Source organism: Pinus tabuliformis, chromosome 9 (assembly GCF_031772625.1).
Source record: "Pinus tabuliformis cultivar Carrire ecotype Pingquan chromosome 9, CPIR1, whole genome shotgun sequence".
NCBI classification, from domain to species: domain Eukaryota; kingdom Viridiplantae; phylum Streptophyta; class Pinopsida; order Pinales; family Pinaceae; genus Pinus; species Pinus tabuliformis.
The window spans coordinates 1070908033-1070936002 of NC_142307.1; the positions used below are offsets into that span (position 1 = coordinate 1070908033).

The 27970-nt window shown below is 40.3% G+C and overlaps 1 protein-coding gene across 3 annotated transcripts in view; it reads left to right on the forward strand.

Annotated features, from left to right (window-relative positions):
• The window catches only part of LOC149152448 (FAD-dependent oxidoreductase family protein), a 186950-nt gene that overhangs the window by 76569 nt on the left and 82411 nt on the right, over positions 1 to 27970 (forward strand). For all 3 annotated transcript variants that reach the window (XR_016262790.1, XM_089440391.1, XM_089440390.1), the window contains 3 exons: positions 20463 to 20655; positions 22036 to 22194; positions 22297 to 22385. Coding sequence is in view for 2 of the 3 variants with exons in the window: in XM_089440391.1 (XP_089296517.1) it covers positions 20463 to 20655; positions 22036 to 22194; positions 22297 to 22385 (441 nt within the window). In the remaining variant the exon portion in view is untranslated. The remainder of the gene's footprint in view (positions 1 to 20462; positions 20656 to 22035; positions 22195 to 22296; positions 22386 to 27970) is intronic.

Consider the following 27970-nt stretch of genomic DNA (forward strand, 5'->3'; position numbering starts at 1 on the left):
GGATAAGGGTCTTCCCTTTGCTGCGGTTAGAGCTCCCTTTGCTGGGGATTAGAGCCTTCCCTTTGCTGCGGATTAGGCTCCCTTTGCCGTGGATTAGAGCCTTCCCTTTGCTGCGGATTAGGGCTCCCTTTTTTGTGGATTAGAGCCTTCCCTTTGCTGCGGATTAGGGCTCCCTTTGCTGTGCATTAGAACTCCTATTAGCGAGGGCTTCTTAGATCTACAACGAGATCTCCTCCAAGACTGTAGCTAGGGATCTCCTAGATGACTACATCTAGGGCTCTTTTAGATGACCCTCTCCATTGCGTCTTCCTTGAAAGAAGACAAACTCAAAACAAGTGGAGAGAGGGAGATCATGAGAGTTGTGTTCTCAAATGATTCAAGGCACCTTTATTTATACAAAAACGTGGAGCACATGAGGGGTTTATTTGGTTGCTGGCCAACCTTGACGAATTGTCCCATAACACAAATAAATTCATATCTCCATGAATATTTATCGGAATTAGATGATCTTTAGTTCAATCCTACAGATAACAGAGGGAACTATGGTCACAAAGGAGTGTCAGGTGCTACAGATCACAATATACATAGGGGTCCAACAATAGTACTTGGCCCAATCTTTCAGGGCGCTAAGTAAGGAGGATTGACTGTACCCTTAGCCGTACTACCCAACTACCCTATCATACGTGCGAGTAATCTCCTCGAGTGCTGTTCTCAGTGTACTGTAGCAGCAAGACGGACGACGACTGATCTAAGGCTAGGTTTCAGGTGATCCTAGGCTGCTTCCGATATACCCAAGGGTACGTGGAAGTGCAGTCCGTGCGCGATTTTGTCTAATGCGCTACTACTTGAAGGGGTACCCATTGGGGTTACAAGGGAGTCCAACAAGCGTGACCACCTCTTGTAGTCCTGCATGCATGCCACCCCAAATCCACGGGTTTATGCGCCCAATGACAGATGTCGTGGTTTAAAGATGCCAGAACACGTCTCTAGCCTAAAAAAATTCTGCGAAAATTGTAAGTACAACCGGCCCTGGAAAGTGCACTTTGATACCACTTGTTATGCTCTTGACCTGCGAGAAATTTCAGAATACCAGAAATGCAAAGAAATATAGCCCAGAACACAGAATAAAATGAGAAAAAAACAAGTATTTTATTATTCAGAAATAGATTCAATGTTCACTTGCCTCTTCGAGGAGGCAACCTCCAACAGAGCAGAGCTCGATTACAATAAGACTTGATGATCTTTCCTTTACTAACTAAGACTATTTATAGCTAAATGACATCCAAAACCCTAACTACTAGTGGTCCCTTGCATAACACAGGTTAACCACTTTATTTATTAACTATGGCCTGTTTACAACTAGCTGTGGTCCCCTTTCTCTTATGCGGGTCAACCACTTACAATTATTAATGCGGGCTTTATTTATTCTCTTACTAACTATGACTATGACTTGACCCATTGGGCTTATTACATAAATAAAGGGGTTAGGGTTGGACCCTAACAGTTACGTGGAACCAAATTAAGTTCGTAGAGGATCATTCGTATACGTTAGTGCATTGAGTGTTCGTGCCCTGTTCTAGAGACTAAGTTTTAGAGCGCATGTGTTGTCAGTGCGCACTTGTTGTGGCAGAGGCACAAACTACTTCGGATTCGAGCATTATACTTGTAGCCATGTATGCCTTTGACAGAACGTAGAGAGGAGCAGCAGTAGGCGAATCAAAGTCAATTTGGACTTCTGTAGCTAATGCATAACAAAGTAGTTATTGTGCACAAATTTGCAAGTGGTTGATCGCTGGGTATCCCTGTGCAAATACGCTGGCAGTCAATGAACTGAGTTTGAATACGATTGAAAGGCTGTGCATATGCACCTGTAGGAGGACAAAGTGCAATTAGCAGTAGAGTGCTGTTGAAAATGCGACACTGGATTGAAGAGCATCATATCTGAGTACTAGGGCATTGACAAAATTTTGTATGGTTGCTAACAATGTGCTTTTGCAGGGGCTAAAGATAATATTATTGTGGCCTTTTGTTGTGGGCTGTGCTTGACACATGTCCTATATTTTATTCTTGTAATGTGAAGTGAGTGTGGTTCCATATGCATTTGTCATTGATGGCTGACTGTTGAAGTATTGCTGCTACAAGAATTCTTGTCTGCTGAATGAGTGAGTTTGCTACTGTTGCAGAGATATATTATGTCTAGTGCATGGTGGAATGTTGCTAGGGTTAATGCTGAGAGTGTTGCTTGAAATGCCGTTAGGGTTTGGCATTGCATTTATGAATTTTATTGCTGCTAACATGTTAAAGATATGTATGCTGAGCAAGGGAGTGAGTTCCTGGTAGCTGAGAGTTTATTTTGTTAGGGTTATGTCTTGTTCATGTGATCTGCCATGGTTTATGTGCCATTCTAGCGCTGAGTGTGAGATCAGTTATTGTCCTGTGTATGGTTGAATGAGTCCGAGTGTATGTTGCTGGAACATAGCATGTCTTATCATTATACTGCTATTTGAGAATCCATTTGTTGAGCTGTACGACACTTCTTTATGTTATCCAACCTTGTATTTGACCTCCATCTCCTCTATTGTTGCTACTATGAGTGTCAAGGGTTTGTATGGCTAAACTAGATTGTTTATAGAACTGTTGTTGTTGGTTGAGACATTGAAATATAGTGTGTATGAGCTGGGCATGTACTAGCTACAATATTGTCATGTAAGAGTGATAGGCTGCTAATGTATTGCTGAAAACTAAGTCTTAACGCTGGTCTCCGAACATGTGTATGCAACAGAGTGCTTTGTATTAGGTATAGCAAAGCAATTGTGTTGTTGCTGATATTGGGAAGAGAGTTTTGATGCTCTAGGGTTTGATGCTATTTTTAGAATTTAGTTGTATGTTCATATTGATGCCCTGTATAATTGCTAAAGTCATGTAATGTTGAGTATCAATTATTGAGCAATCTTGATCCAAGTGGATATTGGTGGCCACCCGCCTATTCCACTTGGACCCCACCGTTGTTTCTTTTTAGTTTCCTTAATTGTAGCACAACTTACTATTTTTGGTAGTTTTTCGGGTCCTAAACTTCTAGAGCCGTTTTGAGGGACTAAAAGATGTTTTTAGGGAAAACAGAGAGACTGGAAAAGTCCCAAACCGGTTTTCTTGTTTGTTTTCGGCCTCCTCTTCGAGATCTTCGAAACGAGATAATATGATAGACAAATGGAGATCGTATGCCAAAGTTACGACCCCGGAAAATTGATGTACCAATTTACCCAAACAGGGTCCACAGTTTTGGCGCTTCATCTCCTAGGGTTAGGTTTTTGGATGTTTAGGGTTTTCCATTGTTTCTCAATAATAAATAGGCCTTTGGGCCTCATTGTAACACAATTCAGAGGCATGTAGCCGCCACATCTCTTCTCAGAGATAAACTACCATCGCTCGAGCTAGTTTATTTTTATTTCTGTATGTAAACATATTTCAGTTCTTTGATATTAATGAAATTAAGTTTTATTTCTGCTGCATCATCGTGTATATGGGTATTTCTGTGTTTTGTTGTAAATCCGGATCAATGGTATCAAAGGGTTTGCTCTTTCTCAGATTTTCTTTGCCTGTCCCCAATGAGGTCAAGGTATAAGGAGTTAGGGCTTGATTTGGTTGAACCTTTGCAAGGCTAGCCTCGCAAAACCCGACGACCTCCCAGGGTAGAAGAAAAGAAAGACGAGGGTGTAGGAGATCCTTTCAAAATACTGCTCGAGGAAGCCCTCAAGCAACATAGAAATGCGACGATGGATAACTTTACCCACATTCTTTGACGACTACCCACAGGCGACGCATCTTCATCCAACAACCACTCTGGAGGCGCCACTCCTTTTAAGGTACAAGTTGACTTTGATATTCCCATATTTGAGGGCTAGATAGATGCAGATGCCGGATATAAATGGTTAAATCTGTTGGAAGAATATTTTTCAGTTCATGACTTTTCCAATCGGGAAAAGATTACTTTTGCACTTCTCAAAGCCGTTCCACACGTCAAGGATTGGTGGGAAACCTATAGTGAACAAAAGTACGAGAGATAATCCTCACTGTTTTCAGTCGCACCCACTTGTAATTCTTTTCAAGATGCCATCAAGGAACAATATTAACCTATTGGGAGCTATGTAGATAAATACATAAAGTGGACCACGCTATGGCAGGGAAGTGACTAAATGTGCCGGAGTTTACAAATGTTTTCCATACCCTTCGCACGAAGCTAGGTGTCAAGGATTATGAGCGACATTTGGTACTCAAGTACTGCGACTATCTACACAAGCACATCCAAGACGAGATGGAGTTCCTGTACATGTCCTCGCTCGACACGGTGTACCGATATGCTGTCAAGATTGAGCAGAAGTTTAAACAGACGAAGCGAGACTTTGGATCTGCGAATCCGAAGCAAGGAAATGGTGCCTCCAAACCACAGAGTAAAGGACAAAGACAAGGTGGGGCAACCCAGGACAACCCGTCGAATTCGCAAGCAAAGAACAACACCATGAAGACAAAGAAGGACACGGGAAAATTGTGTGAGTTCCATAAGAGCTCCACTCACAACACAAGTGAGTTCTGGGCCAAGCAGTCACTGGTGGCCGAGCTGAAGGCTTCCAAATCAGACACATGTTCTGACTGTGAGTCAAAACCTGACAAGGGGAATGACAAAGGGAAGCAGATCATTGACGCGGAGCCCAGTGCCATCGTGTCCACAACTAAGATCCAAAAGAATGAGCTTGAATATCTAGAGAAGGGGGAACGCCTCTTCCACTCACAAATGTGGGTGAAGGGTTCTTTGCTGCAGTTCATTGTCGACAATGGGAGCCAAAAGAACCTCATTTCAGCAGAGGTCATGAAGTGGATGAGCCTACCGGCTACAACACATCTGCAGTCGTACACCATAGGGTGGTTTCACCAAGGACGAGATCTCCGCGTCAGCCAGTAGTGCTGCCTTCCTTACAACATCAAGCCCTTCACGGATGAGGTACACTGTGATGTTGCTCCTCTTGAAGTTTGTGATGTATTATTAGGACAACCATACTTGTGGAAGCGACATGCTTTATATGAGTCTAGACCTCACTCTACGATTATTACTTTGGCCAATAACTTGTATAGGATACCGAAGGTAGCCTCGCCTACCACCATCTCTTTGATCACTGCAAAGCAATGCAGTAAGATCATTTCCCAGACCAGGAAATTTGTTTTCCTTATGATTTGCCCTCAGGGCAAGAAGAAGGTTGTGGCCACGGCTTTCAGACAGGGCTCCTCTGCACAACAACAGATGGACAAGGTCATGGAGGAGTACAGGAACATTTTCGCCTCACCTACAGGGGTACCTCTGCACTGTCAAGTCAAGCACTCCATTGATCTAACCCCGGGCGCGACGCTACCCAATGGACTGATCTATCGACACTTTGTTCTAGAGAATGATGAGATGAAGAGATAGATTCAGGAGCTTTTGCAGAAATGGCACATCAGGCCAAGCTCATCACCCTGTGGGAGCTCGATTTTATTGGTACAGAAGAATGACGGGACCTGGAGACTCTGTATTGACTATCGGGCGTTGAAGAAGATCACTGTCCGGAATAGGTACCCAATCCCACAGATTGATGACCTTCTGGACCAGCTCAAGGGGGCCAAATATTTCAGCAAGATTGACTTGAAGTTTGGTTATCACCAGGTACTTATCGAACCCTCCGATGTGTGGAAGACTGCCTTCAAATCCAAGGAGGGCCTTTTCGAATGGTTGGTCATGCCTTTCAGGTTGACGAATGTCCACGCAACCTTCATGAGATTGATGGGCGACATCTTACGACCCTTCACCAATGCATTCGTAGTGTTGTATTTAGATGACATCTTGATCTTTGGCCAGAGTTGGGAAGATCACCTCCACCATATTTGACAAGTCCTTCAAACCCTGTGACAACACAAGCTGTGTGCCAATTTGGAGAAATGCATTTTTGGCATGACTCAGGTTCAATATCTAGGGCACATCATTGATGAGCGGGGTGTGCATGTGGACCTAGCCAAGATACAAGTCATTCGGGATTGGCCAACCCCAACCACTCTAACAGAGCTCCACAACTTTATGGGCCTTGCCAATTTCTATTGCAAGTTCGTGTTGGGGTTCTCTCATATCACTTGGCCTTTAAGTCAAGTCACCAAGGGCGGAATGAAATCAAAGTTCTTCTGGTTCGAATCCCAACAGAAGGCGTTTGCCGAGTTGAAGCATCGCCTCTGCTCTGCACCAGTGCTCACGTTATCAGACCTGCAACAACCATTTGAGATCGAGACAGATGCCTTCGACTATGCTATTGGTGCAGTTCTTACTCAGCAGGGGCATCCAATGGCATATCACAGTGAGACACTTTCAGACACAGTCTGAAAGTATCCCACCTATGACAAAGAGATTTATTCCATTGTGCAGGCCTGTTGACAGTGAAAGCATTACATTATGGGGAAGGAAACACTCATCCACACAAAACCACCGACCCCTGCAGTTCATACAGACACAAGGGAAGTTGTAGAACGATCACCATCAGAAATGGTCAACATACCTACAATAGTTCCATTTGAACAGTAAGTACAAGAAGGGCAGCACCAACAATGTTGCAGACTGCGTCAGCCGACCACCGGTCATGGCGCTGATCACTGTGCTCGACTCTTGTGGGCACGAGACTGTGGGGTGGCCGCGTCTTTATAAGAGCGTTCCAAAATTCGGCAACACATACCAGACTCTCTTGGAAGGTAAGAAAGTTCCAAATTTTCACCTCCAGGATGCACTGTTATGCCACTTGGGACACATCTGTGTTCCTTCAAGCAAGCGTGCCAAGATGATTTGGGAGGCGCATTACAGTCGGGTCGCTGGACATTTCGAGGTAGAGAAAATAGTGGCAGTGTTGCAGAAGTATTTTTATTGGCCGAACCTTTGATAAGATGTTGGGAAGTACATCAGATGCTGCATTGCCTGCGCCATTGCCAAACTGACCATCAAGAAGTAAGGCCTATATACTCCTCTACCTACTCCTAGTCGACCTTGGGAATCCATCTCCATGGATTACATGTCGGGCCTTCCTTCTACTAAGCATGGCAACGACTGCGTTTTCATGGTCGTCGACAAATTCTCTAAGATGGCCATTCTGGCGACCTGCAAGAAGAGTATCACAACAGAAACCATTGTTAAGTTGTCCTTTGAATGAGTGTGGGTACATTTTGGGATCCCACAGTCCATTATCTCAGATCGAGACAACATGTTCCTAAGTACATTTTGGTCAAGTCTCTAGTCGATGTTGGATACCAAGCTCACTAAGTCCACGACTTTCCACCCCCAAACTGATGGCCAAACAGAGGTTGTCAACAGGATGATCGTACACATTTTGCGTGTGTACAACTTGAAGCATCCACACACATGGGATGAAAGTCTCCCCTATTTCCAGCACAACTACAACAGAGCTCTCCATAGCTCAACTAGCCACAACCCCTTTCAAGTGGGGTTGGGATTCTAGCCACTATGTCCCATTGATGTGGCCATACCATTTGCAACTACTCAGGCAGATTCGACTCATGTCCAGTCCGAAGCTGATAGGGCTAACAAATTCATTGAGCGCATTCAACACATCCGCCAGCTGGCCTATGACATATTGGACATAACTAATGCTAAGTACAAGCAACGTCATGATCAACATTAGGTGCCACACAAATTCCAGGTGGGTGACAAATTTCGGTTACATTTGCAGAAGGAGCGCCTTGCTGGGCCCCACCGCAAGCTTCACCCACACCGATATGGTCCTTACACCATCACTAATGTTGTAGGAGACAATGCTTTCGAGCTCAGCATTCCACCATTCCTTGGCCTGCACCCAGTGTTCAATGTGGACCGCCTTCGACCATACTTTCCACCATTACTGGACACATTAGACATTGCAGAACAACTCACACCAATGGAGTTAAACCCATATTGCATGGAACAAGCCACAGCAGATCGGATCATGGACACGCAGATCAAGAACACTCGCCAACAGAAGATCCAACTGTATCAGGTAGTCAAAGTTGGCCAACTCCTGCACCAAGGCAAGTGGCTCAATAGGGACCAAGTTCAGCAGAAGTTTTCACATCTCATGGAGGCACTCAATGGATGGGAACCATTGCTTCCTAACGGGGGAGGACTGATCTAGGTGGATATTGGTGGCCACTTTCCTATTCCACATGGAACCCCACCGTTGTTTATTTTCAGTTTCCTTAATCGTAACACAACTTACTATTTTTGGCAGTTTTTCGGGTCCTAAACTTCCGGAGCCATTTTGAGGAACTAAAATATGTTCTTAGGGAAAACAGAGAAACCATAAAAGTTCCAAATTGATTTGCTAGTTTGTTTTTGGCCTCCTCTTCAACATCTTCGAAATGAGGTATTATGATAGTCAAACAGAGATCGTATGCCAAAGTTACGACCCCGGGAAGTTGATGTACCAATTTACCCAAATGGGCCCATAGTTTTGGCGCTTCATCTCCTAGGGTTAGGTTTTTGGATGTTTAGGGTTTCCATTGTTTCTCAATAATAAATAGGCCTTTGAGCCTCATTGTAACACAGTTCAGAGGCATGTAGCTGCCACATCTCTTCTCAGAGATAAGCTACCATCGCCTGAGCTAGTTTATTTTTATTTCTGTATGTAAGCATATTTCAGTTCTTTGATATTAATGAAATGAAGTCTTATTTCTGCTACATCTTTGTGTATATGGGTATATTTATGTATTTTGTTGCATTCCTGCATAAGTCCGGATCAAATCTGTTGCTAGAATAATAAAGGAATTTGCTGGTTGCAAATTTATTAGCCCATGATGAGTCACTAAGGCAGTTCATAGCCCATTGTGTTGAAACTCTAGTAAGAAGAAATTTGATGAGGAGAATTTTTGAAGGGCTCGGATCTGGGAAGGATGACGAGGCAAAGAGAAAGCAATCTCCAAAACTCCCTGTGAAAATTCAATTACCCGAATCACCACTGCAACAACTGATTAAATTCCTTCTATTTGTTAATTACTGAACAGATTATTTACTGTTTCCTACTGTAAACACCGAAACTAATACACTGCGGTTTTCACCAATTAAATTATAATCGAAAACAAGAAACTGAGCAAGAAAGAAATACACAACACATTGCACCGTTATTTTTGGACAAATGTCCTTGGAAAAACCCAATGTGGGAAAACCGGTGCAGTAGCTAAGGGTTTTATTATTAAACAGTAGTAATCATGAGTACAATTCATTGGATGGCCAATTGGTTATTCGATACAGAGAGAAACTGGCAAAACAAATAGTGAGATGATCTCACCCTGTCACTGGAAGAACCAACTCTAATCTCGCTAGAAATTAGCCTCTGTGTCCCGTCTGTGTCAGCCTCTGCGTAGAACTGCGTCAACCCCATGCAGTCTCTACGTTACCTCCATTGGGACTGCGCTGCCCCTACTTCTGATCCTCTGCTGGCTGAAAACTTTAGCTCTCAGGTTCCTAGTCTCACACCTCGACTCCTGGCTTCTGAAACTCGATTTCCTCAGCAGGAATTCGATCTCCCTCTCAGGCTCTGCGCTGCCACAACGTAGCTTTGCGTGGCCCAGCGTCAGCCTCTCTGGACGTCGTTTTGCCCTCTCTGCCTTGTACTCTCCGACCCAGGAAAAACTTCCCTCCGGATACTATCTCTGCCCCTCACTGCAAAAGATCACTTCGAATTCCTCTTTCGGCAACTGTTGTGCTTCAGAAATTCGATCTTTTGATCTCCACTCGATGTGTCTTCCAAATGCCCATCAAGCCTCCTCTTATAATCCTTCTGTTGAGAACCAACGACCCAGATTAGATCCTAATCAATGGCTCAGATCATTTTGGCTTGATCCTTGTCTTCTTCTAGAAGTTTCACCCACAGTTAGATTAATACCCTTTAATTATTTTAATTTCCTAAGTTTAGACTTAGGCACCTATTAAAAATAATTAATTATTTTAATAAAACTATCTCCGGGTGGAATTTTCCAAAACGATTTCTTGGTATTGTGGAATACATGTGTCCTAGCCTCCCTGCAAATTTTGAGGCTAAGAGCACATCCGATGCTACCAGAGATGAACACTCCCTCTTAGCGAGGAATGTGCTCTACTAATGCAACCTTTTGAAGCATCACCCTTCTCTGTAACATCTCCCTCTGCACTGCTGATGTCTTACATTGCTGCCCACCAAATACTATGCAAATGCTGCATCTATACTGCTGCTGACATTACCACTGCCAACTCTGCATCTGCACTGTAAGTCGTAACCTTCTCTAGCTGTTGCTGCTACTACATCAACAATGGAAAATCATCCAAAGTTACTGAACAGGTGTTCAACATGATGCATTTGTTGTTGGAGTTCTGACTGCTGCTAGTCTCTGTGATGACCCTCTGAAGCCTCTACGCTGCTGCTGACTCTGCTCTGTGCCAATTGCATTGTTGCCAACTCTAGCTCTGCGCTACTCAGTCTTTGGCGCTCCTAGCCACTGCAATAGTCACTCCGACACTCCTTTGCATCAATTGACACTGGTTCATCCTACTACTTTTGCTTTGGGCTCCTGTAGCAAGGTATTGATCCGAGAAGTGGACTCCTCAAGGATCCTGCCCATCTGCAGTTCTTTCGAACTACAGTTCTATATCACCCCACCTCTGGGCAATCATGGCAAACTCCTCCTTGATCTGTGCGGATGCAGCCTTTGGATCATGCTTCTCGTCCTTGTCCTTCTTCTTGAGAGGACACTGTGTAGTGTAGTGACCAAGTTCACCACACCAAAAGCGCTTGATCTTCGAGACGTCCTTCTTCTTCTTCCGCTGCTCCTGCTACCCCTTAGATGTGAGGGCTGTGTTCTCATCCTCCTCGTTGGGCTTCATCCCACTGCTGCCATCAAGTTTACACTTGACCAAGTCTCTCCTCATCTCTTCGTGTTAAAGAGTGGCCCACATTCCTTCCCAGTATGGCAATTTCTCCCTGCCTAGGATGATCTGGACAAATACTTGCCACTCTTTTGAAATTGAGTTTAGGGCCAGCCTGACCATCTCGGTAGGCTGAGGTGTTGACCCCATAGCTGCCAACTCGTCTTGGGTTTCCTAAATCTTTGCAAGGAACGGATCAATGTGTTCCCCCTTCTGCATCTGCGTGGATCTCATCTTCTGCTCCAAGTACATCTTCCGTGGCTCGGAAGACCCCTGATATAACGTGGACAAGGCATCCCAAATTTCTTTGGCAGTCCCTTTGCCTGATATGTGACATACTGCATGATCCTTTATTCCGTCAAGGATCATCCGCTTGGCCTTTGCCATCTCTCCCTTGTACTTTTTGACTTTTTGAGCGGATCTGGATCCGCGGGTTCAGCTACCACACTGTCAACGTAGATCTTGAGAAAATGTTCGTCCAGAAGGCATGACATCCTCGCCTTCCAGATCACATAGTTGGATGCACCATCCAACCGATCCTGATCTCTTAACTCACTAGCTGCCATCGCTGCCAACAAAAGTGTTGCACTGCTTCCTCTCTCGTCTGCGCAGCAGTGGGCTAGCCTACGCACTCCCTACTGGAGTTAGTAGATCTGATCCTCTCTGCTACTGCTCACCAATAGAGAAATCGAATTCCCCGTCTAGGAATTCTCTGAGGAAGAAATTCCCTCAATAATGTCTCCCTTCTTCCTTGTGACGATTTTCTGCCCTAGCAACTGTTGCAGAAAACTGCGTCACGCCAGAAAAATACCTCTTTGCTGAAGCTACTAAGTTGCTCCCTTTGACATTGGCAAACTTCGATCTGGAGGTCTTACCTCTCTGTCGACTCACTCAAAGAGAGACCTTCCTCGAAAATCTTTGCCCTTTTGGCCTGGACTACAATCCCTCTGGGGATTCGATTCGCTGCCTACGAAGCACTTCGACCCTCCTTCTCTTCAGCGTTGGGGTGTTCCGGCTCTGCCCTCTTGCTTCACGTGCAACTCTGATACCATGTGAAAATTCAATTACTCAAATCACCACTGCAACAACTGATTAAGTTCCTTCTATTTGTTAATTACTAAATGGATTATTTATTGTTTCCTACAATAAACACCGAAATTAATACATTGCAGTTTTCACCAATTAAATTATAAGCGGAAACAAGAACTGAGCAAGAAAGAAATACACAACACATTACACTGTTATTTTTGGACAAATGTCCCTGGAAAAACCCAATGTGGGAAAACAGGTGTAGCAACAGAGAGTTTTATTATTAAGCAGTAGTAATTCTAAGTACAATTCGTTGGATGCCCAACTGGCTATCCAATATAGAGAGAAACTGGGCAAAACAAATAGTGAGATGATCTCACCCTATCACTGGAAGAATCGGCTCTAATCTCGCTGGAAATGAGTCTCTACATCCCTTCTGCGTAAGTCTCTACGCAGAACTGCGTCAACCCTACGCAGTGTCTGCGTCGCCTCTGCTGGGACTGCGCTGCCCCTCCTTCTGATCCTCTACTGGCTGGAAACTTCAGCTCTCAGCCTCCCGGTCTCACACCTCGGCTCCCGAATTTTGAAACTCGATTTCCTCAACAGGAATTCGATCTCCCTCTCAGGCTCTGCATCGCCACAATGTAGCTCTGCGTGGCCCAGCGTTAGCCTCTCTAGACGTTGTTTAGCCCTCTCTACCTTGTATTCTCCGGCCTAGGAAAAACTTCTCTCTGGATTATATCATTGCCCCTCACTACAAAAGATCACTTTGAATTCCTCTTCTGGCACCTGCTGTGCTTCAGAAATTCGATGTTTTGGTCTCCACTTGATGTGTCTTCCAAATGCCCATCAAGCCTCCTCTTATAATCCTTCTGTTGAGAACCAACGACCTAGATTAGATCCTAATCAATGTCTCAGATCATTTTGGCATGATCATCGTCTTCTTCTAGAAGTTTCACCCACAATTAGATTCTTACCCTTTAATTATTTTAATTTCCTAAGTTTAGACTTAGGTACCTATAAAAAATAAATAATTATTTTAATAAAACTGTCTCCGGATGGAATTTCCCAAAACGATTTCTGGGTAGTGTGGCATACATGTGTCCTAGCCTCCTTACAAATGAGGCTAAGAGCACATCCGATGCTCCCAAAAATCAACACTCCTAAGGAAGAGCAAAAATCAAATGAGAAGAGAGCAGATTTGTTTCACATGTGAAGGAGCATGGACACCAGATCACAAACATAATGTTAAAGGGGACAAATAAGCAAATGAGATTGCAAAAATAGAAGCAGAGAAAGAAATGGCAAGGAACGCAAGTCCACTGATTGTGGAGAGCGTTGAAGGGTCCATGGTTGGACAAGAGTCTACTATAGATGAGTCCATTGGTTTTCATGAAGAAACCCTTGGAAGGCATGAACAATCATATGGAGATGTTGACAGTAGCCCTGATGTGCATCCATGTTTAATGGATGAATGTGATGAGAAACAAATTGTCCCCATATGTGAAGAAGACTGAGGAGGAGACATTCAGGGAGATGAGCTAGTAGTGATGATCCAATGAGGAGAGCACATAGAGGAGCATGAGTCAGATGAAGATGTTACAAATGATGAGGTATCTGTGGAGAGACAGTTAGAGGCTCATGAACAACCATCTTTGAGGCTAACCATTGATGAGGAGCAGACAAATGCATAGGCAGTGAGGAGGGTTGCAGTACTTTTAGACATTAGTCGCCAGGAGGAGATGGAGTGTATTAGTACAGACCTTACGGTGATGACGAAGCAAATCCAATCATTGTTAATTTTTGTAGCATCAGATGGTGTTCTAGTCTCAAACTTTGTGGATAGGCTAAGACACATGAGATCTTCAAAACTCGGAAATCGTTTTTGGAAATTCCACGTAGAGACAACTCAATTAAATTAATTGATCGATAATTAAAAGATGCCTAAGTCTAACTTAGGGAAATCGATTAATTAATGGGAATTAATTGAGAAAGGTGAAAATTCTCTAGAAACTCACATGGATCGACTTAGAGATGATCTCGGCCATCGATAAGGACTTAATTGTGGCCATTGGTTATCCAACTAGAGGTTATAAGAGGAGGTCGATGGGGATGGAGAAGAACACACTTGAGGTTGAGTTCCATTGCAGGTATCGAGCTTCCCAGTTGCAATGATTCAACAGAGGAGAGTTTGAGTCAGAGGGGGGACGCAGAGACAGTGAATTCGAAGGAGGATTTCCAGTTTCAGAGAGGTAGTGAGAGGAGGTCGAGTTATTTCTCCAGGAGGCTGCGCAGGGACTCCACAGAGGCCTCAAGAAGGCAGTTCGATTTGGCTGGAGTGGAGGTTGTTTCAGATTGCAGAGGTCAGGAAGATTTTCTAGAGTGCAGGAGAGACACTTCCTTAGTCAGCAGTAGGTAGAACGACTTGAGCAATAGAAGATCAAAGTAGTGCAAGTTATAGGCTGTGTAGACGCAATGCAAAAGCCAGGGCAAGGGGCTTTGATAGCTAGGTTCGAGTTTGTCAGATTGAGCTAGGATTGCTTGTGGAGGAGGGTAAAATTCCCTCAGTGATTTTTCCAGTATTTCTCTCAGAGAGGATTGCCGGTTTGGCATCCATTTTATTGTACTCAGAATTTCGCTGTTGCATAAAATAAAACCCTCAACTGCTGCATCGGTTTTCCCACATTGGGTTTTTCCAGGGACAATTGTCCAAAAATAACTGCCATATTTTTTGGGTGCGTGCTGGTATTTTCTCAGTTTCTAGCATTTATTTTCGTAGCTTTTTTATGGTGAAAATTGCAGTTTTGATTTTATTCGTTGTTTTCCGTAGCAAATAAACTGCACTTAATTTTATTCAGTTAGAAGCAGTGTTGCGGGGGAGCTCCCCCCCTTCCTCCCCCCTCGATCCTGCTCCCAATCCGCGCTCTGAGCGGGAGCGACTCAGGAGCGGGTCGGGAGCGCGCTCCCTAAAAAAAATTTCGCTCCCTGCATTTTCGGGAGCGTTTTGCCTTTTTTGCAATTTTTTTTGTAGTAATGTTCGAAATGCAATTTTTTTTTAAAGAAACAAATAATTTTTGAGTGGGGCAGCTTAATGATCAAGTCTATGTCCTTGGTATTGATATGCTATTCATGGTAATGTTAAATTCTTAAAGTAAAAGTGACATTCTCCTTAATCTTCATTTTCATCCTTTCACTTAAATTTTTAACATTACCATGAAATGACTCAGGATGTTTGAGAGTGGTTCCGGCCTCATTGGATTTCATATGGAGAAAGTAGAATTTTAGATTTCATTCAAAATCCAGTAGACTTATTAGTTTTTCAAGATTGGGGGATTGCAATGTTTCCATTGAATTTTGTCATGTATTAGGGTATGGAACTCGTATTTAATCAAGAGCACCAATCCCTCTATGTACCTTGATGTTAGTGACATTGGTTGTCGAACTCCTCTATCATGACCCTCCTAAAAATGTACGCATCACTCAAACAAAATCTTGAATTGACATGCTATGCTTTTTCTATCTTATGTTAATGCTTAGAGGGTGATATTAATGACAAAGATCGCTATACAAATACAGAGGTAATGACAAAGATACCTCTGGATATTAATGCTTAGAGGGTGATATTAATGACAAAGATCCTGATTTTCCAACAAGACTAAAAAATTAGACATTTCTCATGGTGGCAAGAGGCCCAAGCATAAGAAATAGATAATAGATTTACTTCTCTTTCCTAGTTTCTAGTAGTTTTTATAACTATTGACTCTTTCATATTTATTATGATATTTTTTTAAACAATATATGACAATTTAAGTTTGAAGTTGGCAATTATAACTCATTAGTAATGAATTATGAATATGATGCTTCATGAAAGTTGAAAGTTGTTTCATTTCATTTCATTTTATAACATTTCATTTCATGTTAGATATTATTTGTTGTAATGGTTACACTTAGCTTACAAGTACAACTTTGGTGATCAATGATGATAAATGTTATATATTGAATTTTGAAAGCTTGAAACTTTAAGATTGATGAATCATGAGACTCAATATATTGTATGTTACTATGTTACTAACTTGTGGATGTGGTTGATGAAGATTATAACTTCTAGATGATTGTTGTTATATGGTTCAATCTATGTGTTTTTTTTATGTTTTTATATCTAATTCATTATTCTACATGTTTTTGTTGACATATATGTATCAAAATATAAAAAATAAAATATATATATAAAACGGTCCAGGATTCGCTCCCAAACCGGGAGCTTCTGAAAATGTCACTCTCGCTCCCGTTTTTGCTCCCGCTCCCCCCTTTCGTTCCCGCTCCCAAGTAACACTGGTTAGAAGAATAATTTCCAATTGCTGCAATAGACTTGAAAATTTCACAGTCACTTTGAGGCATTATCTTACAGGAGGTCGATACACTCGAGGAGCTTTGAGTGGCATGTGACAGGTCAAGGGCCATGCTGTCGAGCATTGGGTAATAGTTAACATCCCTAACTAGGCAACCAATGGAGTATATTTGAGAGTTGCAGAGTGACCCTCTTTAGGGGTACATAGATAGAGCTTGCAAATTTGTTAGCTCACCTTTATACATGGGAGGGAAAGGGGCAAAGTCACCCTTATTAGTTGTCCAAGCAGAGTAGCATAGGTGGAGCATGGAGCAACATCAACATAATAGACTTGTTCCATGTACAGGTACTCAGGCATTTGATCCTTCCCATGGGATGGATTGGAGAGAAATTATGAGTTGGCATCCCATTAATGGAGGGATACTTGAGAGGATATATTTCACCAAGGGAACAACACAACAAGAGCCCTTAGGCATGATAGATGATGATTGGATATGGTGGCATTGGGATCCAGGTGGATCCATTAATGGCAGATTGAGTTGAAGGTTTGTTTGGGATCCATTTATACTTTGGTGGCACAAAGGCATGGTTTAGCCCAATGGTTTATATGGGATCCTGGTATCAGCGTGCATATGCCTTTGTTGTAGACAGATACGGGTTGCTTGAGGGTAGACAATCTTGGGGCAGGAGGACTTGTAGTGCCCCTTTTCAGTTTCCTCTATAGTACAACTAGAATGTATTTCCAAGGTATGTGATGGCCAGACAATAGCAATAGGATTACATCATCAAGGTACTTGGAGGGGCTTTAACGGATTTTATGGGATCCAACGACGTTTTCTTGGCGTATTCTATCATCTGCACAACTTTCTTTTGGTTTCGTTGCATTCCAATAATTCTTGTAAAACGGGGTTATTATTGAGCCCGACTTAATTAATTACACTTAAGGTGGCATTCCAGGAGGAATATTTGATGGAACACCTTAGTGTAATAGCTTGTTGGAACTAGACAAGAAGATATACAGAATGGGACGATGAGAAGTGACTTTCAACGACCAAAGAAAGTATTGTGGGCGATTTACCATTTTCCTGGATTAAAAATAACTTTAATTAGTCACTTAATTATACAAAAGAAGAGAAAAATGATTAATTGAAGGAAAAAGGCCAAAAGTGACTTAAGTGAAATAAAATAAAATTAAAAGTTAGTTAGATGGAGTCAAGGGGGAATTTTTAGAATAATATTAAAATAACTAAAATAAAGTACTTCTAGAAGATTGGAGATATATCTATCGAGTCTTTAAAAGGAGGAGGAGGAGATCATTTGGGACATCTTGGTTTGGTTGATTATTTGTTATAGAGGAGTTTGGAGAACGGAGTTCCCAGCTTCAGTAGCCCCAGGACTGAAATCCTTGGGTGATTTAGACCTCATCCCTTGGTGAATTCATTCAGAATTCACAGGCACACTTATTGATTTCTAGTTTCTATTTTGGAGGCCTGATTCAGTGTTGTAGCATATTTTCTGGGGGTTGTCGCTCAACAATTTAGAGTTTATATCAGCATGTAATATCTGATTCCATAATAATAAAATAAGGTTGAGGATTACTACATGTCTTTCTTGTCAATCTTGAATTACAGTTTCTTTTACATGTCTTTCTCGTCAATCTTGAATTACAGTTTCTTTATTTTATTTTGTCGTGGATTTCATATTTCAATTTATGTGATTTGGTTAATGACATAATTTTTTGAGACAACAAATACCAGAAAATTAGGCCAGAGGCTAGGGAAAACCCCACAAGGGGAAAATCATCAACCATTTGCTTGTAGATTCTTCGTCAACAAGAGAAATCCAAGTCAAACTAACTAGTGATCCAAGTGGCAAGTCAACCGTCCAAACTCTGCCATGTTTTGTCCACAAGATAGTTAACCAATCTGCCACATGCCTGTCCTTTAGATGTCTCGTCCCACAAAGATATGTATCTCACATTTCACAAAAATAATATGCCTCATGTAACTCGTATTCACAAAGATAATATGCCTCTTGTAACTCGTATTCCACAAAGATAATATGCCTCTTGTAACTCGCATTCCATGGAGATAATATGCCACCCGTAACTCACATTCACAGAGATAATATGCCCCCTGTAACTCGCATTCACAAAGATAATATGCCTCATGTAACTCTCATTCACAAAGAAAAAGTGCCACAGAAAACTTGCTTTTTGTGCCTCAGATTCGCATGTCACAGATCTGAATTACTCTTCCACAGATGATCACTGAATGGCTTGCCAAATGGTGGAGGATAGGTGCCAATATATAGTTGTTCCTGCATTCGAAAGGACACGTCTTTTGGGCAGGCTGATTTGTCTTTTGGAAGGCCGACTTGGCAAATTGGAGGACAAATGACATTTTTCAAAAATTCAAATTTGCTTCTTTGACAATGGTCACGAAGAACATGCTAGAAAACAATATTTTTTTCTTCTTTTGTTTTTAGATCAATTACGTAATGATATAATGACAATTATGAAGATTGATCCTAGTTACAATTTTAACACTCACGAAGCGCGCTTCGTGCGGAAGTGCTGGGGGAATGACCCTAGGAGCGTGCTCCCACCAAAAAAAATTCATTCGGTTGCTCCTGCCAAAAAATATTTGCTCCCTCCCTAGTGCTTTCATAGGTGGTTAAGATTCTAAACCCCAACAATGTTGGCAATCAATGGTAATGTTAAATTCTTAAACTAAAAGTGACATTTCCTTTGTCTTTCATTTTCATCCATTTACCTAGATTTTTAACATTACTATGAAATGACTCGGTGTTTGAGAGTGGTTTCAACCTCGTTGGATTTCATATGGAGAAACTAGATTTTTAGATATAATCCAGCAAACTTAATGGTTTTCAGGATTTCAAGATTTAGGGGATTGCAATGTTTCCAATTGATTTTGCCTTGCGTGAGGGTCTGAGATTGGCATTTGATCAAGAGCATGAAGCCCTCTAAGCAACTTGATGTTGGTGTCATTGGTTGTTGAACTTCATTGATGTTGGTGGTATTGCTTGTTGAACTCCTCTACCATGGCCTTAACTAAAATATACCCTTCAGTCAAAGGAAAAAAATTTGTTAAGCATGCTATGCTTTTTCTACCTTATTATAAGGTTGAGGAGATGAACCTTTCACTCAAACCAAAAACATTGGTTAGGCATGTTAAACTTTTTCAGTTTCTACCATATTATAAGGTTGGGCAATCAAACTCTGAAGACTTTGAGCTGGATGATGTTTATGTAGCTCTTGTTGATGATCCCATTTCTAGTAGTAGTGCTGAATCAATGATGAGTTTCATGAGCGATCATGTTGATCAATGATTTGTAGTTTTGATGTTTAGTTTTGCTGCTACCACTACTACTACTGAGGTTGCAGAGGAGTTGGAGAAGTCCTTAGACTCTGAGCCAGATGTTGTTTATGTAGCTCATGTTGATGATCCCATGTCTAATAGATGATTGGTGTTATATGGTTTAATCCACGTTTTTATGCTTTCTATAACTAATTCATCATTCTACATGCTTTTGTTGACATATATGCATCAAAATATATAAATATATATATTATATAAAATTAGCTCTCAATTTGCTCCCGACCCGGAAGCTTCTGAAAATTGTCACTCCCCACTCCCACATCCACTTCCAAGCAGTCTATGCCAGAAACGCATGGGTTTAGGATTCAATTTTTCAACTTGTAAAAGTGCTTACTTGTCTTTTTCTATGTGATATGATATGCATTTACTTTTCACTACCATGAATGTTTTTTTGTTTCTTCTCCTTCGTTTCTCTACCCTTGAATAGTGTTTTTGTAACATTATGTTCTAGATTTGCTTTGCATATCAAGCATGGTTAATGCTTTGTTCCATTCTTTTTCTTTGAGCATGCTGCAAAGTTTGCCACTATTATTTCAGATTTTTTAATTCTCATGTTCATTTAGCAATCTAGCAAGTTTTCAAAGTATGCATTGACTCATGGCACAATTCCTATGGTAGTGTTTATCAAGAGTTTGTCCAATTTTTTAGCCAATCGTCCATCTTTCAGTCAATATGCTAATTGAAAATGCTTATGTATATACTGAATATACCTTGTGCTTTACTTGAATCTCAGGGTCATTTGCTTGTTTTGGAGAGGCCTCAAACACTACAATTAAATCATGGTTTGATGGAGATTGGCTATTGTAATCATCAGATTGCTTCAGTGTTACCTAATGCCTCTTCTACAAATGTTGTCGATTCTTCTCTGCACACATTGTCAGTTTCCATGACAGCAACCATTGATTCAGAGGGAAGCCTTCTTCTAGGTAAGGTGAAACTTGTCATTTTATTTTACTGGACATGGGAGTTTCTGGCTTAAAGATTACCTGTTTGTAATTTATTTTTTCAGCTTGCTTGTATTTTTAGGATGATAAAGTAGGAGGCAGGGTAGCAGCTTGATTATCAAGCATTTTTTCCCTCAATTGTTATGCAGTTTGCAACATTCTTTCTATTCTTATTGTTAAAAAGTTGAAAAGGTAAAGTGAGAAAACATTAAAACTCTATTCTCTCTATTTAATCAATACACACATTGGGAAAGGAAGGAGACTACAGAAATATGGAACAAAGAATCATAGTGACAGTCTGTACTTAATATGAATTTGAGCATTAGGGATTTTACCCTGATTCAATGTAGCAGTGATAAAAAAATGAATGTGAGGTCACTCTGTATTTCACTTTCCTTAGTTTCCACCAGACAAAAGACTAGGTAGGTGAACTGTGAAAGCCTACCTCATTGATCCTCTACTGGTATAGATTATCTGATCAGAACAGGGTCTTCATTTTGTTGCATGGCATATTGCAGATATAATTTTTTTTCAAAGCTCAGTTCACCCTCCTATACATCTCTCATTCCTTCATAGGTGTGGAGTTGGGTCCAAGTACTTTGTTGATTTTCTTTCTAATTATGTTTAGATGGCCTTGATTACGACCAGGCGACCCTACTGATCCCTCCTCTAAGCACGTAATAGGTAGTTTGGTAATTGCACAGTTGGCCTTAATATGTATAGATTAATTATTCTTTCTTTCTATTTTGAACTTCTCACCTAGCTTATGTGGCAAAGTTTTAGTAATACTGTCAGCACAAAAAGTACGAAAGTCAACACAAGGTTTTATACTGTGATTTTTAATTGGGGATACTTGGGGTTAAACACACATTTAACACAGTAGGTATTCATATTCCTAGAGAGCCTGGAAGATATGCACCATTCAATGGGATAAGGGTGGTGTCAATGAGAGGGGAATACTCTAATCTGACATAAAACTATCCATTTGTCATAAGGCCGGAAACATAAATGTTGAACATTTCGCATCATATATAATTCATGCCTGTGGATTATGAATAAATAGTCAAAGACTAGGCAATGAAATGACAAAATCAACTAGTCTGTGCCAATTGTTTTATTGAATTATATAAATTAACATTGTCATTCAAGTCTATTATCTTGTTCATTGCATTCCTTCCTTTTTCTCCTTTGGACCCTAATGAATCTTACATGAGTTTTTAAAACTTTTTATTTAATTGTTAGACATCACAATTTCTCTTTATACTATTTCTAGTCTAGTTTTTGATGGTTGAACAACCTTGGGTTGAAATATTCAGTTGCAGAATTATTCAAACCATGATTTTCTTGATACTTGTCCTTCAGGAAGCAGCCGCCAATTTGCAGGTTTTGATTGCCAGCCAGAAGATGTGGTTGTTAACTCCATATATGAGCGTGCAGCAAAATTTCTTCCGGCCCTGAATAATAATTCTCTTCGTGAGCTTTTAAAAGATGGTCATATCAGAATTGGTCTGCGCCCATATAGTAAGTGTTTAAGTTTATTTCATTGAGTAGTACTGATGACCTCAGATTACTGTTATTTTTTGTGAAAAGATGGCCACTTAGAATCTTGTTATTGTGTTACAGTGTCCGATGGAAAACCAGTTATAGGACCTGTTCCTAACTTGCCAAAACTCATGCTAGCAACGGGTCATGAAGGGGCAGGGTTGTGCATGGTAATTCTTTTTTTCCCCCTTCTGATTGCCATGGTGATTTTCTTTCTACCTTGAAAAATTGATTTTATTGGATGTAAAAATGATAAACATGTCAACAAAGAAAGTGGATGGCTAGGTCCCATCAATCAAAGCTACTTGTTAGGGATATCAGTGTACGTTTACTTTGTACTGCCATTCGTCACCAGTCAAGAAAAGAAAGAAAAAGCCACCTTATTCCAAATGGAAGTAAACCATCAAATACAAGCTGTGACAAAAATAGTAGTGATACAAAATCATCAGTTCAGAGAACAGAAGGCCCATAGCTTGCCAAATATGAAATGATCAATTATGTCAGTGAAGCGAATAAAGTTTCTTCTGCAAATTAATTACTCCAAAAGACTTGGAATATCAAGATATCCATAAGGATACAAATATTATATATTAAATGTGTGAATAAGAATAAGAATGATAATGAATTTATAAATGAGAACGAGAGGCTTGCTTATATATCAGGCAAGTGTCTCTTCATGAAGAGTCATGTCTTATTTAGACATGCCTCTTCAGCCTAATTACTAGTTAACTAATAATTATTTATGCTTATTATCATTTACATTATTTTACATTATTTATATATATTTTATTTGTTACATTGCCTCCTTCCTCAAAAAGCTTTGTCCTCAAAGCTTGTCGATGAAAAAGGCTTGATCTCTTTTTCAGCTTTGAAAGTCTTTCTGTTTCGGAATAGTCATCTTCGTCGATACAAGCTGATATGATCTTCTAAGTGACAAACAAAATTGTCGCATTGAGAAGGGATCAGACCATCCTAGATTAATCTTCTGTGGAATATTCCGATCACTGGAATTTTGTAACGACTGGTTAGCATAAGACTGGAGTGAGATTACATCACTATTATCTGGAACATCAGTTTGTTGTTTCTGGTCTGAATGGTACCAATACGTAGCATGGTTGATTGGTCTACTCTCGTGATTCGGATGTCGATATGGAGTTTTTAGATTTTCTTCTGGCGAAGATGTTGTTGAATTGGTTATGGAACATTCACTTGGGATGTCCATTGTCTGAACTGCAACATCTAAGTGTGTCGTTTCTTCAACTGACTTGTCTTCTTGAGTTGTCATATTCACTGGATCGGTATTTGTTCCCTTATTTTCAACTTGGACTGTTACGACTGGAGATTTCGATGCTTCTTCTTGAGTGAATTGTTCCAACTTATCTTTTAATGCTTTCTTATCATCCTTAAGCTTCTTAATTTGAGTGAGTAGACTTTGATTATGGTTTTTCAGTCGTAAAAGTTCTTTGATTTCTGATTTATCAACCTTATTTTCAGTGTTTTGAATTTTAAGATTTTCAATTTTTAGATCTTTGATTTGTTCTAATAAATTTTTATTAAGGTTCTTTAAACGCAAAGTTTCCTCTTCTTGTTCTGATAAGTGCTTCTTGAGTTCTTTCTTTGTGACCTTAGTCTTCTTCACTTGCGCAAGTAATCTTTCGACGTGGTCCTTGAGACGAGAATTTTCTTCGTCCTTTTCCATTATTTCTTTGTGATGCATATCCACAAATTCAGCATATTGTCGCTTAAGTATTGTGATTTCTTGTTTTACCTCTCTTTGGAATTGTTTTTGTTCATTACTTAGAAATTCCATTTTTTTCACTTTTTTTATCTTCCACCCCCCCTTTTTTTAATTGATTTAATAATCCTTTTAAGTATATATAAAATTTATATTAAATTAATATATATACTATATATCTCACCTCTTTTGACTTGAATGTGGCACTTCCCGACTTTTGAATTTGGACTTTGTATATTAATTTTTTTTTTTTTTTAATATTATAAATTTTTATGATGTCACCACACTTAATATAAAAGTCACACTTAATATAAACTTTTATGATGTCACCACACTTAATAAATATAAAGGTCACGTCTTTTCATATGACAAGATCACGATGTTCACCAAACTTTTTAAGTAAAAAGTAAAACTTACCTTTCACATAAAGAGATTTTGTATCCCTTTTGTTTTTTTCTTTTACTTTTAAAATACCATGGGCAATTACCATGGATTGTTTCTAAAACCATGGGCTTCTCCACATAAAAAGTTTTAATTATCACTTGGTATGAGATTTTGTATCCCTTTTGTTTTTTCTTTTACTTTTAAAGTACCATGGGCAATTACCATGGGTTGTTTCTAAAATCACGGGCTTCTACCAGGTGATTTTAAATCTCTTTTTTTTTTTTTTTTTTAATTTGATATTTTTATGTTCTTTTATTTTATTTGATTTTTTTCTTTTTCTTCTTCTTCTTTTTTTAATTTATTTACTTATATTTTTTTTTTTGGTTAATTTTTTTTATGGCCAAAGGTCAACTAGCGAATTGGAGACCCTCCAACTAGCGAATTTTCTTTTAATTTTAATTTTAATGGCCAAAGGCCTAGAAAAATGGAGAAAAGGAGAAACTCCCAAATTCTGAGCAAAATGCTTCAATTGTACGGCAACACGGTTGACGAATTTCGATAGCCAAGGACTTGGATCGGAGAACGAGCTCTGTGCACCGGTTAAGCAACCTAGAGGACCGAACTGCTCTGATACCAAATGAAGCGAACAAAGTTCCTTCTGCAAATTAATTACTCCAAAAGACTTGGAATATCAAGATATCCATAAGGATACATATATTATATATTAAATGTGTGAATAAGAATAAGAATGATAATGAATTTACAAATGAGAACAAGAGGCTTGCTTATATATCAGGTGAGTGTCTCTTCATGAAGAGTCATGTCTCATTTAGACATGCCTCTTCAACCTAATTACTAGTTAACTAATAATTATTTATGCTTATTATCATTTACATTATTTATATATATTTTATTTGTTACAGTCAATGGGACCAGAATATGTCAGCAACAACAATGGGTGCCAAAAAGAGGGAAACTACTTCCTGGAGAATGAAATAAAAAGAGATTTGATGGAAGCCCTCGTCGAGAAATAGCACACAAAGTGATACAAAAGAGAAAATACAAATGTGCCTGCAGCCAAATATACAAGAGAGTTAATCTTTTTTGTCCTAAAAAGTAAGTACAACAAAGTTATCATCAAGGGGCTGCTACAGATTATCCTGTCCAGAGTGCCACAGTCTGAAAGGGCTCTAGGGGCTTAATCATTGGCGGCATCAAAGTATTTCCACATAGAATGTTGATGGCACTTAATATATATTCCTAAGAAGACATTCCAAATGTAAACTATTAGTGTATTTCTATATTTCTATTGTAAGCAAGTGGATGGCTGGAGTCCACAAATTTCCAAGAAAGGGAGCTTTGCTCCTATATATCATCTTTGAGAGTTTTAGAATACAATAATATTTTTTGAGCAAGTATTCTGGCATCCATCGTGTCATAGAAATTTTGGTGCCTATCCTTCTCACTTTGCTTTATCTATGGCCCATATCAATTGGGATCAAAGCCTTGCAATTAGAGGCTATATCTAGTTGTTGCAGTACTTTCAGCACCTTTGCTTCAACAATATTTGTTATTGCCCCTCGATGTCAATGATTTGTATACTAGTATTGTGGGTAATCACAAAACGGTGCGATGAGTAAGAAGTTTTATTTTATTTCAAATGATCTTAGTTTTGTTTAGCACACTGCCTGCTGGGATACACTTCGTTCTCTAACATCTCTGTGGGGGATGTGTGATATTCCTACTTAGCAATTTTTGCCAAGTAATACATTTTGCGCAATTATGATATTTTGGCGTATTTGACTTAGGAAAAGTGGGTTGAGAGGACCCACTTGACTTTTTGTGGAAAAAGGTGGGTTCAAACCTAGGAAAAAGGAGGCAAATCAAAAGGTAGGTGCACTGTGGGGGCCACTCAAGAGGGAATTCGCACCCTTAGAGAAATTCTCACTTGTGGGGAAGGAGAGAAGAAAGGGGGACGAATTGTGGAGCCCACATAGAGTGAGGAGAGTCTCAAGGATAAATAGGAGGAGAAGATCTCATTTTGGGACTTTTTAACAAATTGAGAATTGAACTCTTGTATGCTTGTGCTGCTTAGCCAAGCCTACTCGTGTTGTTTAGTGCACGAGATTATCGGGCGGGAATATCACCTTCTTCTTCAGTGGACTTCGAGTGCCACTCAAGGGGAGTCATATTCTACCATTTGCAACGCTGTTCCGGAGCTACTTGCTGGAGTACTCATCCCCTTTAACAAGCAAACTGGGTGCAAAAGAGGAGGGACAAATTGTTTGTGGAGGCAGCTCTTGTGCATGCATGTTTCTGAACTTTTAAGGGACAAATATTTCGTATATTTGCTGGAGATTTGGGTGGTTTGCAGGTCAGATTCAGTGGAGGTTTTGCAAGAGGAATTTATGCCTTTTTAGGGCCTGCACAGGCCTCTCTGGCAGCTTGTGCAGAAGTGGGAGTGAGGATTGATTGTGGGGTTTGCTGAAGCTTCAAGGGAGGAGACTTGAAGGGAATTTGCAGGAGAATTGGTGGGAGTTTTCTGGAGGAATTGTGGTGCATCTTCAGCCATTTTTCCAGCAGTGCGTGTGGCTAGGCAACCTGGGTAATTCACACTAATTTGTGGGTATTTTCGGAGTTGGGTTGTTGGAGGATTCCTTGCTGGGTTTTTGTGGGTTTTGGGTGAGGAGCTTGTGGTTAAATTGGCTGATTTTTTTGGGTCGTTTTGGGGGCTAAATCAACAGTTCTTTCTTCAACAGTTGCGACACCTTTGCTTGCTTGGGCACAGTTTGTGGAGCAGTGTCATGTCCCTTCTCAAATACATTTGTAATAGGGTGCTGCTACACCATTTTGCACAATTTTGGCTAAGGAAGAGAACCCATCATTTTCGACTTAGGGACTTAGGAGGCAATTCGACTTTATTTGGTTGCTAGTGGAATGTGGGGGCCACCCACATGAGAATTCAGACTGGGCCATTCGAATGGCTTGGAGGTGTTGACCACTACCGGTCAACTGCCCATAGCAGTACACCCCCTTTTCTTCGCAAAAAGGGGTAGCGCTTGATTGACATGTCCGTGCCATCCTGCAGTCATCAGCAGCTTGATCAATTTATGTTGTAAACCCAGTCTGCATGTATGAAATGTAAATAATCTTAGCATATATGAGTCGTGTATGTAAATTTGCCTAGGTGGACCTAACTTTCTAGTGATAATCTACGTCCCGGAAGGTTTTTCGTCTCACCGATCTATGATCGGCAGAGTTTTCCTTCAGCCTGACCCCAAAGCCGGGATGGATTTTGTCATTAGAATTTTAGGAGAATCCTAGTGTGTTAATCTGCTAGATTATAGTGGTGTCGCAAAACTGGGTGGTTTATGAGGGTCTATGTCAAATGGGTTTTCCCTCTTAAGATGTAAAGTTGTAAAAGTCATGATGTAAAGTGTCTTGAGGGTTGGAAAATGTTTTAAATCCCCTCATGAGTCCTAAGTCCTAGGTCCTAGGTGATTTTTCCAAAGGCTAAGTTCGAGGATCCATTTAAAAATGAATTAAAAATTAAAAAATTAAAAATAAATAAATAAATAACCAAATAATAAAATAATAAAATAAAATAAATAAAAAATAAAAAGAAAATAAAAATAA